General features: G+C 39.3%; 1 protein-coding gene across 2 annotated transcripts; it reads left to right on the plus strand.

Annotated features, from left to right (window-relative positions):
- Positions 1-1427: 1427 nt before the first annotated feature.
- Positions 1428-18236, plus strand: LOC129282220 (la-related protein 7-like). 2 transcript variants are annotated; one of them, XR_010296521.1, is made up of 11 exons: positions 1428-1558; positions 3638-3828; positions 4767-4951; positions 7844-8008; positions 9766-10544; positions 11024-11153; positions 12598-12732; positions 13593-13755; positions 15349-15446; positions 16280-17093; positions 17972-18236. XR_010296521.1 is itself a non-coding variant. In XM_064113394.1 (10 exons), exons 2-10 carry the CDS (start codon positions 3639-3641, stop codon positions 16334-16336), a joined length of 1902 nt encoding a protein of 633 aa, XP_063969464.1. In that variant the 5' UTR covers positions 1428-1558; position 3638; the 3' UTR covers positions 16337-18236. The 2 variants fall into 2 exon arrangements, 1 of the variants encoding a protein (XP_063969464.1); XM_064113394.1 differs by having other exon boundaries at positions 16280-18236.
- The last annotated feature ends 450 nt before the right edge of the window (positions 18237-18686 follow it).

The raw sequence follows: 18686 nt of genomic DNA on the forward strand, positions 1-18686 counted from the left end.
CATCATGTGGGATATACAAGTGTAAATTAGTAGGCCTATTCTGTTAAAATAAATGCATGATTTTGTAACAAAAACACTCTCCAAATCGTTTTGGTCCCGGGGGGCCCGGGGGGGCACTTATTCACGAGTGGATACCATGCGCGACCAAAAAAACACGTAAAAAGGATGTCTTTTTCAAGATAGGGCACGTTACGGACGTAACGTATTAAGGGTGTCAAAAACACTAAAATTAGGTTATCTATTTTCGCTATAGGAAAGCTACGCACGTGTTAGGGTCAAATTTGCGAGGGTACAAAAATGAAGACTAAAATGTTTTATAATGCCCCAAGGGTCAACTCTACTTGTTTAGAGTATGATTTGCGCGAGATGTGGGGGAGGTACGTGCAGTGGCGTACCTAGGATTTTCCACAGGGGGGGGGCAAAACCGTCCGCCAAAAAATTTGAAAAAAAAAAAAAAAGGGTCTTCGATCACAAATAAAGGATTTCGTACCAGAAAAATATTGACAAGCAAAAAAAAAAAAAAAAAAAAAAAAAAAAAGGTCTTCAAGCTCGTCAGGGGGGCATTGAAGGTCTTAAAGCTCGTCAGGGGGGGGGGCAAAAAAGGTTATACAAGCCCGTCAGGGCAAAGATACGTTTTTGCATGGGTTTTGACTCGTCAGGGGGGGGGGGGGGCAGAGTGCCCCCCCTGCCCCCCCCCATAGGTACGCTAGTGGGTATGTGGCAGGTGGTGCTGAACTAATTAAACCCAACGATGTCAGGTAAATTAGGTATAAAACAGAACTATCGCTGCGGTACTTGTTTAGGGATCCAATTCAGGGAATACTTGCCAAGAGTATCGTTTTGTTTCCAATACTTAATTGTTAAGTGGAAGTGCCCCCCCCCCCGGATTTTGATACAAAATCAAACGACTGCAATGATTTTGTTACAAAATAAACCGACAGTAACGATTTGGTAACAAAATCATTTGACAGAAATGATTTAGATGTTACTATAAGGCCTATACCCCGGCCGTGTGGGGCAATTGTGAATTGAGAAATGATATAACAGTCCCGGATAACAGCTAGCTTCTAGATTAGTTAACCCAAATTTATCCATATAAGATATATGCCAAGCCAATTAGATATGCATATTTCATTTTATTCAAGTTGAAGCAAGTATTTAGTAAAGTTGATTATTCTGCATGTCCCCGGTCTTTCCTATTTATAGTAACCTGTCACTTGGTCACTTCCCCCAAAGGACCCAATCGATGGGCCTCCTGGGAGGTTTGCCCCCCCCCATAAAGAAATGATTTCGCCGTGCTTGCCCCCCATGGGGGCCCCATCATTGCAAGCTCAAGAAAACAACACCCCCTCGGCCTCGTGTATGATAAATTCGGGATAAATTTCAAACTCCCAACAAAGTAACGAAGTGGTGTTACGTTTACGAACGTAATAAATAGCGTTCCATACTTAAAAGCTGTAAAAGAAAATCTTGCGTGAACACGGCGTTTGTCTCAAATTTCATCTAAATACTAGCTCCTAGACATATACTACGTGTATTTTGTTGCTGTATTCTAAAAGTAAGTACAATCATTTAGGTAAGAAACTTCCATACGGTAATCTTGTCGTGTGGGTGATGGAAAGTCGGACACTATTTACATTTGTTTTGAACTTATTGTCGCCTTGCTTGGCCTGCTGAGCTGGCGCTGGCTAATCGTTCAGCGTTCGTTTCTGTACAAAGTCTATGGGAATGGAATTATGGAAAGCTGTCAGTAGCATGCACTAATGATAATGAAGTCAGTGATCTGAAGTGAAGCCGAAGGCTGAAGCAGTGAATCTGAAAATGAACGTCGGGGACTGGTGACAAATTTCATGATAGCGGAAATAATGACTCGCCCAGTAGCGTATGCAGGATTTTTGAAAGGGGGGGTTCAAGCCGAATGAAATGTTGACGACCCCAAAATTTTAGGTCGTTTCCTTTAAATATAGCCACAGTAAAATAACATTTTTTTTCAAGACTTTGTCTTTGGGAAGTTTGGCTTGTCAATTTTTTTTGGGTAGGAAATTTTTACCCCCAAAAAAATTGACAAGCAAAAAATTGATTTCTTTCAGGGGAGTTTTGGGTTTAAAAATACCAAATGGGGGGGGGGGGGGGGGCTGACGTACGCTACTGGACTGGTCCTTTTGTTTGGCCATAATTAGCCAGGGATTGAAGCTGAAGTGGAGCCAGGGGAGGGAGCCTCGGTCCTTCCCCTCCCCCTAAAAAAAAAAACATTGAAAAAATACGAATCTATGAGCCTAATAGTCCACCTCCTGGAATGTTTTATATTTTGTATGTATGCAACTACCAAACACATAACACACTACCAATCCCATAACACACATACACACGCCCTGAATAGTCACATTTTTTCGCGGAAAGTGAATCAGTGGGTTAGGTGAATCACTGGTGGTACGTGAATCGTTGGAGTGTGTCATGTGTGTTGGTAAATGTGTGCGTGCGGGTCTAGATAGATGCAAAGGGTTTGCACAATCATTAAAAATCGTCCAGGACGTGGAATATGAGCCTAACAACCTTTGCTTCCTTTATATACTTCCCCATTCCCCCCCCAAAAAAAAAAAAATATATATATATTTATGCCTAATAAATGAAGGGAAATAGAAAGAGATAAGAGCTCTGACCCAAGAGGCCTACACATAATTGGTGGCACAAAAGACAGGAGAAAAAAAAAAGAAAAGGAGAAGAAAAAAGAAAACCAAAAAGTGGGAGAGACAAGAAAAGGAAGGAATCGATAAAAGAATTAGGAAGAAAAATTGAAAGGAGGAAGAGTGGTAAAGAAAGTGAGAGGAGGGGTTTGGCATATTTAGCAATCCTGTTGGGTCACATGCCAAAATAAATTCTGCTTATAAAAATGCTCTCGCTCACATTAATCATATCCTGCACGCTATGCTTACTAGGCACAATTCGTTTTTTTTTTTCAAGTCTAAAGAAAGAAATAATTCAGTTCACACTCGGTACTTAATTAGTTTCTTTTTAAAGATATGCAGCGTGTTCATTTAATGTCCTGCTTTCACGTCTGAATACAACAAAAATTTAGCTCAGACTTTAGTTAAACCCAGGTTTGGAATATGGGCCTGGCTGTCTGACTCTTTGAGTCTCACTCTGGATCATCATCATTCCTGATGAATAATTGACAAATTACCCGGGCGATACATTATTACTAGTTTTAGTGTTTTACTACCAATAATAATAGGCATTTGTATAGCGCCATCTATCTAGAAATAATCCATTTCGAGGTGCACTATTATTATTATAAATTATTACCCCAGCTTTAGCCCGAGCTACATGTACCTTGCAGCACTCTGCTTTCAAGGGCATAAACCTGCCTGGTGCCTCACCTCACCTGGGTTGAGTGCAGCACAATGTAGGTAAATTTCTTGCTGAAGGAAAACACGCCATGGCTGGGATTCAAACCCATGCCCTCTGATAGAAAGATGATTGTTTTAAATATTTGTGAAAATAAGAACCAAAAACAGCTCCAATAAAATGTCGCCCTAACACTATTCCTAGATATTTGATGGCAGTTGAACATGTTACCTCTCTGTTAGTTTGGGCTTTAAGTTCTAATTTTTTTTCTTCATCTGTACCATATCTGCAGGATGAAAGCAGATAAAGCAGAAGCAAAAGACAACTCGTCGCTTGGAGATGCCTCGATGGAGAAGCGGAGGAGAAAGCGCCATAAGAAAATCATACTTGATGTCAGTCAGCAGATCGAGTTTTACTTCAGCGATGCCAATTTGAGGAAAGATCGATTCCTGAAGCAAGAAATGTCTAAAAATAAAGATGGATGTAAGTCTGTGGTCAGTTTTAAAGCTGGCTCAAACGTTTGGTTAGGGTTACAACTGACCATTGTCGTCCATTTGACATGTCAATCTTACAGAAGTGTACTTAGCCATTGATTTTTTTTCAACCATTGATTCTCTCTGGAATTTCAAGCATTCCTTTCTCAGATATCTGATGCCCTCTCTCGCTGTGTTTTTATTTTTCTTTAAAAAAAAAAGCTTGAGCATTTTTTCAAATAAAGATTGTATCTTTTTATTCTCAAAGAATAAAAATGCAGGTTTTTTATTTGGATTTAATGTAGAATTGTAAAATTTATCCTGTAAAGCACAATTTCCTTTCCTCTCCGTCACATCATAAATGTTTTAGGGCAAACAGGAATTTGTCATTAAATCCACTGCAATGTATTGGGTTATAGGCTGGGATGTAGTCAAGACCGGCACTCGCCCCGAGTCACATGTTCAAAGTCTATGGGAAAAGGTTCTCTGTGCACAGCGACCTCATGACTCGGAAGCACCAGCATTGACTACTTCCCCGGTTACACAGTGGTGCTCAAAAGTTAGTGAACCCCACCTGGGTCCCGTAACACAAAGGTTAGCGATTAATCGTACACTTGATTTTCACGATTGATTGTACATTGTAGTCAATGCAATCAATCGTAGAAAAATGTTCTACGATCATTGCTAAGCTTTGTGTTACGGGCCCCAGAACATATTTAAAGTGTTCAAGTTCTGCCATTTAATTGTGAAACCAGGTGTTAAAATATTGCATTCATTAAAGATTGTTTATCTGGGCTCGTTGAACATCATAGTGTTATCTACATTCAACACTCAGCATGGAGGAGTGCATTTTGTGGTGGGTTTATTACCTTTTAAGCCCAACTGTAGGTGACAGAATAGATGATTATCATTTCAAAGTTGTTTTTCACTTTTCTCTTCAATCTTTAGATGTTAGCGTGGAGACCATAGCCAATTTCAACAAGATGTTATCCATGACTGAAGATAGGAAGGAGGTTGTCTCTGCCATTCAGCTTTCAAAAATCCTCAAGCTCAGTGATGATCAGCTCTTTGTAAAGCGGACAGCACCTCTGGAGCCGCCCAAGTACGATCCCGATGACTGCACTGTATATGTAGTAAGTGTTCACTCTGTTAGGGTATTTTCCATGTTTTGTAGTGGTAAGGGGAGGGGGGGGGGGGACTAAACACTTTTTGTGAAGCAGACAGCACATCTGGGGCCACCAAAGTACAGTCCTGATGAATGCACTGCATATGGGATGAATTTTCACTCTGTTATAGAGGGCTGGGGGTAAATTGCCAATTCGTCCACTGCCAACTCGTCCATCACCACATGGTCTACCTTCATTTAGTCTAATGCCATTCCGTCCATCAACATTTCGTCTAACAACCATTCGGTCCAATAACCATTTGGTCCAATCATCACTTCGTTTAATCACCAGTTCGTCTATTGCCATTTGGTCTAACAACCAGTTGGTCTAAAATTAATACCCATTTTCTTTTCATTAATTTGCACAATTATCACTTAAGTTTAATTAGACCAGTGGTATATGGATTAAATGGTTATTGGACCAACTGGTTATTAGACGGAATGGCATTAGACTAAATGAAAGTAGACCATGTGGTGAGTAGACGATCTGATGATAGACCAAATGGTAGTAGACGATTTGGCAATTGGACGAATTGGCATTAGACGAATTGGGAATAAACCAGGCTTGGGGAGGGCTACTTGGGCTCCCACTGGAGTCGCCCAAGTATGATCCTGGTGACTGCACCGTATATGTGGTGAGTTTTAACTCTGCTATCAGGGTATGTTTTTTCCAGTTTTCGTAGGGATTGGGGAGGGGAGCATGGGTACTCGTGAAGTGAACAGCACCTCTGGATTAAAGTATGATCCTAATCATTGCTAGTGCTCTGTGACTGATTTGTCCTCTGATGTTGCCCTGTTGGGGTAGAGATGGGGCATTACTTGATTATGATGTATGAATAGATGTTTCTTTACCCCGTTTAAACCAAGTTGTTCAGATCTTGTCAGCGAACAGTTTAGAAAAAAATATTGCATGGATGTCGAGTGTAAAAGGTGTTGCCCTTTAACTTTTTTCTGCCCCATACATGTATAATTGTATCCCCGAACAGAGTTCGAAGGATGGATTTGGCCTCTCAAGCCACGTCCGCCGCCGCAGAGATATCTTGTGAGCGCTCTATCAGCTTAATTTCTTCTCCGATTATTTGGCATCAAGGTCGAGTATGGTATAGCGAAGCCGCCTATTGATTTTGGTGTGGGCGGAGACATCATTGCCATGGTAACAGGTTTTTGTGGAAATAGCAGAGATGTCCATGTGAGCACTCTACCAGCTGCATTTCTTCTCCTATCATCTTCAAATGTGGCATGAAGGTCCATTATGGTAAAGCAAAGCCGCCTATCGATTTTGGTGTGGGCGGAGACATCGTTGCCATGGTAACAGGTTTTTGTGGAAATAGCAGAGATGTCCATGTGAGCGCTCTACCAGCTGCATTTCTTCTCCGATCATCTTCAAATGTGGCATGAAGGTCCATTATTATAAAGCAAAGCCGCCTATTGATTTTGGTGTGGGCAGAGACATCGTTGCCATGGTAACAGGTTTTTTTGGAAATAGCAGAGATGTCCATGTGAGCGCTCTACCAGCTGCATTTCTTTTCCGATCATCTTCAAATGTGGCATGACGGTCCATTATTGTAAAGCAAAGCCGCCTATTGATTTTGGTGTGGGCAGAGACATCGTTGCCATGGTAACAGGTTTTTTTGGAAATAGCAGAGATGTCCATGTGAGCGCTCTACCAGCTGCATTTCTTTTCCGATCATCTTCAAATGTGGCATGAAGGTCCATTATGATAAAGCAAAGCTGCCTATTGATTTTGGTGTGGGCAGAGATATCATTGCCATGGTAACAAGAGTATTTGTGGAATTGCAGAGATATGTCTTTGTTAGCGCTCTATGAGCTGCATTTCTTCTCCGATCATCTTCAAATGTGGCATGACGGTCCATTATTATAAAGCAAAGCCGCCTATCGATTTTGGTGTGGGTGGAGACATCAATGCCATGGTAACAAGAGTTTTTGTGGACATAGCAGAGATGTCCTTGTGAGAACAGTTGGCACAAAGAAGCAATATTAGAAGGTAAAGCAAAGATGCCTATCATTTAGGTGGTGGGGGAGGGGGTCTTTATTGCCATGGTGAGTGAGTGTTACCAATAACTTTGAAAATCCAATGTATCATGCTTACTTCATTCCAAGGTACATGTATCATTATACCATGCTGTTCCCATATAGAAAGTTTGTCATAGCAGTTGGCACACAGAAGCAACATTAGAAGGTAAAGCGAAGATGCGTATAATTTTTGAGGGGGGGAGGTCTTAGGGTTAGGTTTACAAAATATATCCAGATTACTATGTAATTGTATTCCCCAACAGGTGCTACTGGACAATACCTAAGATTCAGCAGAGTCACGCTGCTGCATCGTATTATTTTCATCAAATTTGGTACCCACAGGCAAAATGTGGGCAGGGTCATTGTTGCCATGATAATTGTATTTATTTGTCAAATTTCTGTGTGAGCTCTATATCGCAATGGTGGATGATGCGATGGGTTCGGGGGATACATGTGCTCAGCCGCGCGACCCGCCAAGCATCTCTAGTTCTTAAGTAGTAAAGAAGAGGGGGAAAAGGATAGGGAAGAAATTAGATAGAAGAGTGTAAAAAGGAGAGGTATGGATTCCCCTGTTATTCAATTGAAGAAACAAAACTATGTCTTTCCTTGGTAGGCTTGCATCCTCCCCATTACCAAAAAGAAAATATTGTCTAATGACATGTCAAAATCTACAAAAAAACCCATTCAACTGCATAGTTTTGTGCATTGGTTTTGCCAATGCATGAATTAAAAGTTCATGCCATTACTGGGTGTTCTTTGAGAATTGCAGAATTCAGAAGTCGTAATATTGAAATATTTTTGTGTGTGTTTTTCATTTCTCCCATAGGAATGCATACCCAAGAAGGCAGACCATGACTGGCTCAGGAAGACCTTCTCATACTGCGGTAAAGTGTTGTATGTTAGTCTACCCCGCTACAAGTCGACTTCGGATATCAAGGGGTTTGCTTTCATTGAGTTTGAGTCTCCCACAGAGGCCAGCAGGGCTTGTCAGGTGTGTATGAAAGCCTGTATATGGCCCTGTAACATCAAGCTTAGCAATCGATCATATGATTTATTTTGCTGTTGATTGCACATGATTACAGGGGTGACAAGCACGTGTATGTATTGTTGAGGCCCATGCAACACGAAGGATAGTCATTGATTATATGATTAATTTGACTGTTGATTGAACAGGGGCCCATTGCAGAAAGAGTTTTGATCAAACGCAACTCAAAAAATCTTGCGCAACTTGATTTTCAGCCAATGAGGCACCTATTTGGGACTTGCGCTTGATATTTTGACTTGCGTTTAAACGCAACTCTTTCTGCAACAGGCCCCAGGGGTGACAAGCACGTGTATGAATTGTTGAGGCCCATGCAACACGAAGGATAGCCATTGATTCTGTGATTAATTTTATTGTTAATTGAACATAATTACTGATCTGACAGGACATGCTAGATGGGTATGAATTGTCTAGCACCCTGTGATACAAAGTTTCAGATTGATCATATGTTTAATCTTACTAATGATTGCTCATGTAATTTACAGGCATGTTTAGTTGTGTATTAATTCAATAGGGCCATGTATTACGAAGTGTAGTCATTGATCATGTAATTGATTTTACTACCGGGTAATAGTGTAAAACAAAGCCTAGCTATTGATCATGTAATTAAGTTTACTGTTGATTGCAAATTAAATTACTGGACTGGCAAGGCATGGCAGATGTGTAATGGAAGCTCTTTTTGGCCCTGCAATGCAAGGTTTTTGATTAATCTTTAAATATTAATGGAGAATCCTTACTATCAGATGCTCCTGTCATGAAATTTAAGAGTGATGATTTGTTTGCTTATTATTTATTCACACAGATTCACAAGTTCTCTATAGCTATATGTTTGATTACAGAACACTAGGTCATAGAGTTTCAGTGTGGCTTAGTCTGACATAATATTTTCATAACTGAACACCAGAATAAGAGGTCTTCAGGCAAGATTTTTTTTTTTTTGGGGGGGAGCTGTTTTTAACAGCCCACTGCCAAAATCAGTGACGTTGGATAAGCTTTAACGTGGCAGTGCATGGGGATATGCTAGGGCTCTTTTTTTTTTCAATTTCCAGGGTTCTTTTAAGCATTTCGGAGGTGCAATTGCCCTCAGCCCCATTCCTGGAGGTCTTTATCTTATAATAATCTTTTATTCTGAAATGGTTTTCTTGGATGGTGAGATTTGCGGTTACACCCTGTACGTTAGTCCTGAAAAGGACTGTTGGTTAATCTTTCTGTTAATAGCTCTTAAAAGAACTGTTATTCTCGACGTTTCAAGCGCATATGCTTTGCTCTTCATCAGGAGTGAAGACTTCTGAAGGTGATGTTGGATGGTGGTCAAGAAAAACAGAAAAGGAAAATACAGTCTGAAGACAGAGATGCAGATTCAGATGGAAGCAAGAAACTGAAGAATACTTCCTCAATCTTGGATCAAGTCTTTACTCCTGATGAAGAGCAAAGCATATGTGCTTGAAACGTCGAGAATAACAGTTCTTAATAAGAGCTATTATCAGAAATATTAACCAACAGTCCTTTTCAGGACCAACTTACATGGTGTAACTGCAAATCTCACCATCCAGTCTTATCACCATACAAACCTTCAAAGCTCAATGGTTTTCTTTCTCCTTCTTTTATGTAGCTGTTAAACAATCCCTCACCCAAAAAACCATCCAGTCTTATCACCATACAAACCTTCAAAGCTCAATGGTTTTCTTTCTCCTTCTTTTATGTAGCTGTTAAACAATCCCTCACCCAATATGATGGACCGGGCCGGAAAATTCCCCAAGATGAGAGGAACGAAGAGGATAGTGCCTTTAGAGTTTGACCAGAGCAAGGGATTTTATCCCAGTAGCAACCAGCCTCTTAGGGCTGCAGGTCAAGGACTTGAAAACTGCAGTGGTGGCAGGTTAGGAACCGATGCAAATCAGGCTAGTGGGAACATGGGAAGAAGTGATCTGATGGGGAGGTTGTATGGTGGTCAAGGAAAACAGAAAAGGAAAATACAGTCTGAGGATGGGGATGGGGTTTCAGATGGAAGCAAGAGACTGAAGGATTCTTCTTCAGGCGAAGACAAGAACACCAGTGATGGACCGAGGGAATCGTCGGACTCACCGAAGGGGCTGAAGCGGAAGCGGATGGTGGAACCTGACCTGGAGGGCCACACGTCTTCAAGAAAGGGTGCCTCTGTGAGTGAGAGTCTCAACGCGGACGAGGAAGCAGATGGACAGGTGCCCAAGACTTTGCAGGAGGCCAAGAGGCGAATGATGAAGCGGAAGCGGAGTCTGAGCGAAGGAGACATGTGGAGTGTCCGGGAGATGGCAGAGGACGAGGATGGAGACGGTGACGATCCTGATCTTTGCAGCAAGGCAATGAAGAAACTGAGAGGCGATGACGCAAGAGATGCAGTGGGTGAAGGGGTGAAAGACGAGGAAAAGAAGAAGCGGAATCGGAAGAAGAAATTAAAGAAGATTCAGGAGGAAGAGGAAACTCATTTCCTTAGAGTCATCTCAAAGTGAGTATTGATATTCACTACCAAAGCATTGCCACTTAGTGGGTGATCTAACGTACAGTCTCAATCTTTTGGTTTTGGGCCACTGAGGAAGTTTTGTCTTGGACAATGGATGCCTCTTTTACGGTTGCCAAATATATCTATGTCGCCAGGTGTTACAGTGTTTCCATCATGGGAATAATTATATTGTATTGAAATTAGAGAAAAACATGGAGTGAAAAACTTCCACACTTTTTCATGTTCATGAGACTTTGCATGCACATTGGTTTGATTTTCGAGTGAATGTTAAAAATGAAATGAAATGTTCATATTCAATTAAATAGAATGAAATGAAAAAAAATGTTCAGAATGAAATGTTCAGATGAAATGAGGTGAAGTGAAATGTTCGAAATGAAATGAAACAAAATGAAATGCTAAAAGTAAAATGGAAAGAAATGAAAGAAATTGAAGCTGACCAACAAACTGTATTATATTTTTAATAGGAGAGAGTGGTTATTACTCAAAGAGGAGTATCTTGACCTCCAAAGGGAGAGTTTAGCCCAGATGAAACAAGCCAAGAGATCAAACTTTCCAATGCCCATATTTAGAAAAGGAACTCAAACTGCCCCAAAGGTAAGTAATGACATCTTTTGTATTTATTTGTTTGGCGTCACCTGTGCCTTGGAAGCAAAATCAAAAATCACTATGACCCGCAGGTCTCTCCTCCCGATATTGCTGATTGGGGGAGTGCAGGTGGACCACTACACCAGGGTTTCCCCCTACTCTTATACGGATAGTGCATTGAGTTCTTAACGTGCAAAGGTGGTGACTCCTGTACATGGGGCCTCCATTTAACAGTCCTATCCAAGGGATGGAGTGTTTTCTTCTGTCACTTGGCCTGCATCTATGGAACAGGGGAGAGACGGTTAAACACATTTCTGTGGCATACAGTATATCGGTTGTGATCAAGCAATAATCTTTAAGCCCTGGGGCCTGTTTCACAAAAGGACTCTACAATAATGGTGATCTATGCCATTATGTAAACTGCCATGGTGATAGGGCTCAGCAGCCAATCAAAATCACGTTTTCCAGGTAGCATAATTGTAATTCTTTATGAAATTGGCCCCCAAATGATATTTTAAGACACAGTTTTTTAAAACATTAATATTTATTGATCATGATTGAGAATGCCATCCTTGGTGTAGAAATGTATTTTTTAAAGCATGATTCTGCCATAATATAACAGCCGATTGTCTGGAAAATAGAGGAGATCTTGATTAGCTCAACTTCTGTATATTTGTGGGATATATTGAAGAGGCGTATTTTAAAGTAATTTTCTCATATTAATGCAGTGTACATGTATATGACATGCATTACAAGGTCAGCCTGCCTTGGTGTGTTACATGATATTTTGCCATCTTTCGTGATACATTTACTTCATACTCCTAGCCGATGAAAAAAAAATTCTGAAGGAAAATTTCCCAAAGAATCCAAAAAATGTTATGTTTTACTTCTTAATTATGATTGCACATTCTGAATTTTCCAAAGTAAGTAAAGGTCATTCAAAATTCTAAAATGTTTAAGATGTAAAATATTAATGATTTTTAAATTATAAATTAGAGCATTCAAACTTTGAAAGTGCTGAAGCCTGGGATTGTTTTTTTTAAACTGTCTTTAACTTTTCTATTACCTTATCTGAGCTAGGTAATAGCTTGTTTTTGTGATAGGTGAAATGTACCTTGCACCCATTATGCTTGCAATATGATTAACAATGCCACATTTTTTACATGTTGATTTCATAACACATGATCATAGATGTTTTGTCATTTTCAATCAAATTCTTATCAATTCATCTAATCCCCATGATCATTTCACTCTTCATTCCTTCTTCATCTTTATTTTTCCATTTTCCTTTCTCTTTTTTTCCCTCTCCTTACCTCTTTCCTTTTTCTTTTTATGTCCCTCTTTCTCTTCCTCTATCCCCCATTCTCACTCCCCTCTCTCTTCCCACTTTCTTCCTCTCCCTTTCTCATTCATTCATTCTCTCTCTCTCCCTTTCTCTCTTTCTTTACTACAGGTGTGTGATAGCGATACATTACAGCCTAAGAATGAAGATCTCACCCAGTCTACGACCAACGAGCCTGCCTTTACTGCAGGGACCGTCATGAAATTAGAATGCTTGCAATCAGGGGTCTCAAGGAAAGAAGTTAAGGTATACATTTTTACATCTTAAAAGTCCTATATGTACCTGAGGCCCGTAAAAGAATCACCAGTCGTTCATAAAGTCACTTGTAGCTTACAAACAGCTTTAAAAAACACCTGATAGATATCCACTATGTTAAACTTGTTGATTCATATTTAGGAGAACTTTCGAGCCATCTCGTCCGTTGCTTACGTTAAACTCCTTGAAGGCCACACCCAAGGGTTTGTCAGGTTTGAATCGAGTCTCTCTTAAGGCAAATACTACCTCTATTGGCTAACACTGAAAGGTATCTACTAGTGAGGGCGAAATTAAGTAAAAAAAAAACACACTTAATCTTTGATCCATCTCTAGGAGAACCTTCAAGCATCTCCTTGTTGCTTACATTGAACTCCTAGAAGGCCACACCCAAGGGTTTGTCAGGTTTGAATCGAGTCTCTCTTTTAAAAGGCAAACACTACCTCTATTGGCTAACACTGTAAGGTATCTACTAGTGAGGGTGACATTAAGTAAAAAAAAAAACACACTTAATCTTTGATCCATCTCTAGGAGAACCTTCAAGCCAACCTTCTTGCTTATGTTGAACTCCTTGAAGGCCACACCCAAGGGTTTGAATCGAGTCTCTCTTAAGGCAAATACTACCTCTATTGGCTAACACTGAAAGGTATCTACAAGTGAGGGCGACATTAAGTAAAAAAAAAACACACTTAATCTTTGATCCATCTCTAGGAGAACCTTCAAGCATCTCCTTGTTGCTTATGTTGAACTCCTTGAAGGCCTACCTCTATTGGCTAACACTGAAAGGTATCTACTAGTAAGGGCTAAATAAAATCACTAACATGCATAAAAAAAAATCTTTAATCCATCTCCAGGAACACCTTCAAGCCATCTCGCCCGTTGCTTACGTCGAACTCCTTGAAGGTCACACGCAAGGGTTTGTAAGGTTCGAATCCGCAGACGGACCTAAGGCTGTTCTTCAAGATACCAACATTGCCCAACTTGCTTCACAGCACCTGTCACTTTCTCTGGTTACGGGTAGGTATATTCAAACCAAATATTATCCATTAAAAGGTTCTGTGCCGTCCAGACCTAGTTGACTCCTCTTGATGCATAGTGCTAATAACTACTTATATGTTACATTTTAAGTACCGAAATATGTTTCGTTGGTTTTTAAACAATTTTTAAAAGAATATTTTACTGAAGTTTCAAAACTCCCAGGAAGGAAAAATTCAAATTCCTGCTGACACTTTCATAATATTTGTATCTGAAAATCACCACTTGTAAAATCTCCTTTGGAGATTAATATAACACATGTTAGTGTATGGGATGAAATTAAGATAGTGTTTCTGGTCATTTTTTTTATTTCAGTTTTTTTTTGAAGCACTAAAAAATTATTTCTGGGTGTGATATCACAGGCACAGGGTGACACGGGGGATCTTGCAGCTAAGATGTATAAGAGTCAAATCAGTATTTAAGATAAATGTTTTCAAAATGTGTTCATGTAGAATCCAATTAAAGGACCACCCAATTGTCTGTTGGCATAAATATGAAAAAATGTGATACAGGATTCTGGAAGAATCGTGTGTCCTTGCTGAGGAATTAGCAAAATAATCCTGGGGCGGTATTCTGAACATTGTCTTTTTTCCATATTTTATCTTTTCTCAGAGATATGACAAAATCGGTATTCTGGTGGATGTCATAACTTTTGTCACAAAAATTGTCATAAATTTTGTCTCTTCTCTTTAGCGCGCACCAAAAATATGCGGCTTTAAATGCGCGTAATCCTTTTATACAAGCAAAAGTTATGACAGGGGGTAGCAGTCATTAATTTTGATATATCTTTTAGTACCAAATATCCCAATACCCTGCCGACTGAATGTCAAGCATATAATCATATTATTTAGATTAGATTGTGGTATTAGTTTCACTCATCATCCACGACAATTTTCAATATTATATTTTCATGCTACAATTAGTTAGGCCCTACATATTCCTCCTTTTTTTTCTCTGTTTTCCTTTTTCTACTTCTCTAAAATCCTTCACAGCTCCCTGTCTCTCTTTGTAATTAAGCGCATCGATATACGCGTAGTTGCGCGATGCCAACAACTGTATTTGGGAAACGCCCTACCTGTCACGGGGCCTTCCTATTGTCTAGAATGGCTCCCACTGGGATCTAACGATGATTTTGATTGGTTTGCTTCCGAAAAGATGGGCGGGAACTTAGAGAGATATGACAGGGAAAAGACAATGTTCAGACTACCGATTTGTGACAATCACAGCGGTGTCACATCTCGGAGAGAAATGACAAAATTTATGACGAAAGTTATGACAGTGTTCCAGAATACCACCCCAGGATTCAAACAAAATGTCAGGTTTTTTCAAATCAATAATGATACATTGTCCCACATTGGCACATCTGTGTTGGCAATCTTCAGTGTGATCGTTTTTCAGCCAAGATTTCAGTGTAATCTGTACCAGATTAAGATCCTCAATGATATAGGGACAATTAATCTTGGTTTTAGAGATTTTCTTGTGAAATCATTTTACTGCAACTACTTTCATTTATCTTTAACCTAAGCCTTTGAGAATTTATAAATGTTTTTGTTGTTGTTGCTGTTTTTGTTGCAGGAGTCGCAGAAAAGGCATACTGGGAGAAGCTCTCCCGTGATCGACAGATCAAGCTGGGCTCTAAACAGAAGAAGAAGAAAAAGAGAGGAGTGAATAAGGTATGAGAAACAGAGCTGCACTGCAATTTTGACAAAAAATCTTTTTTTTTTCTTTTTGACCTGTTTTCAAGCCACAAATTCTATTTTTTCTTTAAATTTTGGATAACATTCTAAAAATCCTCATTCTTGCAAGTTTAGAAAAATTCTATTTCTGGGGGGGGGGGAATCTCATTTAGTGTCACTTTCCACTAAAAACTTCTGCTAAATAGGATAAAAATCGTTTAAAAAAAGCGGCTGTTTGCTATTCCTCCCATTGTTACCAAAACATATGGTGAGCGCTCATTTGCACATGCCTCTTCCGTCTTATGGAATGCACTTCCTAATTATATGAGAAATATACATGATTTAGATAAGTTTAAGACTTCCCTAAAAAGTATCTGTTCAACATGTAATGAATTCAGTGCCCAACACTCTTTACTTACTTTCTAATTTCATCCAAGTGCATAGGGACATGCGTAGCTATGTGTTATGTACTATAAAAGAACTTAATATTATTATTATTACTAATTGGCAGCTTTACAGGTGATTTAGTTATCAAAATGATTAACTGTACTAAAACTGAGAGTGGCAGTCCATAGAAGGGAGGGGGGGGGGGTGGGGTGGTGTCAACCAAAGTACTGTCTCTGGAGCTCCATGATTCTGGAACCTTGTTATTATTACAATTTTTTTTTTGCTGTTATATAAAGATCGTGTGACAGTTTTAACCTTTTTTTTCAATTATTATTATTATTATTGATATTACGCCATGATTCATGCCGATAAAAACAGTGTCCAATTAGTGTATTCTGAGCTGTATTTCTGTTATTCTCTCATTTTGAATCCTTTCTGTACAGACTGCTGGCCGATCGATCACAGAGAAGGAGACGGCGCACATCAGATTCGATGATTAAGTCCGAAAAGAAAACTAAGAGGTGGAACGGCAAAGACTGGATTTTACTCTACTCCTGTTTGGCGCTTGAAGAATTTTGTATGGAATAACTTAGACTGTCTCAATCATTTCTTGTTTATCAGTGATAGGGATCTGTGATGTGAAGGATAAGAAATGAATGTTTTATTGGATAAATTTGACATTTTATTCATTTTACACAATTTATTTTGATCTTTTAGGGCACACAATTTTCCTACTTTTTTAATCATTTTCCTACCACCCACCCCCTTTTGATCCTTTGGATTGGCATGACAACTCTTTGGCCCGTATTCTGAAGTCAGGTTTAACTGAGACCATGGTCTAACTCTGTGCTAAAATCATGGAAAGCCTAAAACATAAACATTTTCCTTACATTCCTGCTCTTTCCTAACTCGTGAATAATCCTTCTGAAACGTTAAGAATAATTTGAAAAAATTGAGCTGATACATTGAAATTTTACTGTTATAGATTGTCATTATTGGCTATCTATTGTGAAACTACAACTTTAAACCAGAGTTTAAATTAAGCCTGACTTAGACTACGGGCCAATGTATTCAGAAAAGTTTTATAACACAAGTGTAGAAAATGCATTTCAGTGATATTCAACCAAATTCACCCATATCTGTATATTTAGGTTGAATTTATTCAACAAACGTCAACAAGGTCATTTTAAGTGTTCAAAGTCAATACAACTATAAGGAATGACATTGGCTACTTAGATAAATGAGTTGCCTCTTCCCATTATTTAGGTATGTTACAAAAAAAAATTAAAATCATGGAAACATCTTGAAACTTATCTCATTGAATAGAGCTTGCAAAAACCTTTAATTTGATACATTACTCATCCCTATATGTTTTAGATTAAGGAAGTTATGCTAATTTTATACGCAAAAATTTGCATATTGACACCGCATTCATTTCCTATGTAGACGACCAAAAACTGTGATCAAGATCACGCTATTGAAGAATGAAAATTGTCATAACTTTCTTCAGGATAAAGAAATCCATCTGACGTTTTTACCATTAGTAGAGTGAAATATCTGTTACCAAATACATTTGTCTGTCTTGATAGATTATTTTGGGAAAGACTGTTGATACATAATTAATGACATAACAAGATCGTTCGATCGCCACTCACAGCATAGTGCAAGTTCATGTATTAGTACGTAGCATTCGGGTACAGCGTAGCCGTAGTGACCGTACAAGAGTTACTGCCAATCCATGACATGCACCAATGTCGCTTCAAAAAATGATAGTTGGAATCGTCAAATTTCGATAAGATTTCACATGAGCACTAATTAAAAGATAAATAATCATCCTATATACCTTTTATCTGGGTCCAATACCCCGGTCATGGAATTTGAACGGGTTGAACTTTCACTTCACTTTGTCTTCGTCGACTTATCGCAAGCATAAATTGTCTCAATATAAATCAGATACCAAATTGAAGAGGAAGTTTTCAACATTCTCAAAAACTAGTATCCGATGTATTAGAAGTACATTTAACCACTGAGAAAGCTCCATTTACAGGGGATACCCGTCCATCTCGCACCCATATGCACGCACACACAGTGACAGAAATTTCGCTGCCGCGATGCGGGGATTGCGACATACCTACATTATTATCATCTACCCTCCAAATTTCCATTATGAGGTTATATACCCACGATCGCATTTTTGAAAAGTTATACCATCATCTTCTGTTGTGTCCGATATTTGTTCCTTACAAAATATTTTACTTCTCGATGTGAGGTTGCTTTTCTATTTCAAGAGAGCCAACTTTTGAGTTAGCTACATGTACATGTCCAAGTGCCAAGATATGAGACAGAGTGTTTTTCTTCATGAGTTGCCATTCATGTATAATAAACTTTCTGTTAAGTTTATCAAGATGGTTCTGTCTTTATTTAAACTGTTATTTTTTTAGGGGGGGATAGGGATAGTATCATATGGAAAGGTGAGGGATGTGAGAGAGAGGAAGAGAGAAATAAAGATAAAGTAGCAGATAGAGGAGAGAAATATCAGTAAAATTAAAAAAGGAAGTCATATTTGGGCAAAGGGGAGGGGGTGGTGGGACTGGTTGGAAGATCGTAGTAAGGGATAGAAATAATAGTTGGTAGAAGAGTATTAAGAGAAATGGAGGCTTGTGGCTAATAGTAAAAGGGAGGGGAGATAAAGAGAGAGGGAGAGAGAGAAAGGGGTGGGGGTGTAAAGGGAGAGAGAAAGGGGGTGGGGTGCAAGGGGAGAGGTAGGGTGTGTACAAAGCATGTGAGGGAGAAAGTGAGGGGAGGGAGAGAGACCAGGAGAGAATAAGAGTGAGAGAACAGGAGAGATGG

This window comes from Lytechinus pictus, chromosome 18 (genome assembly GCF_037042905.1).
Source record: "Lytechinus pictus isolate F3 Inbred chromosome 18, Lp3.0, whole genome shotgun sequence".
In the NCBI taxonomy this organism is placed as follows: Eukaryota; Metazoa; Echinodermata; class Echinoidea; order Temnopleuroida; family Toxopneustidae; genus Lytechinus; species Lytechinus pictus.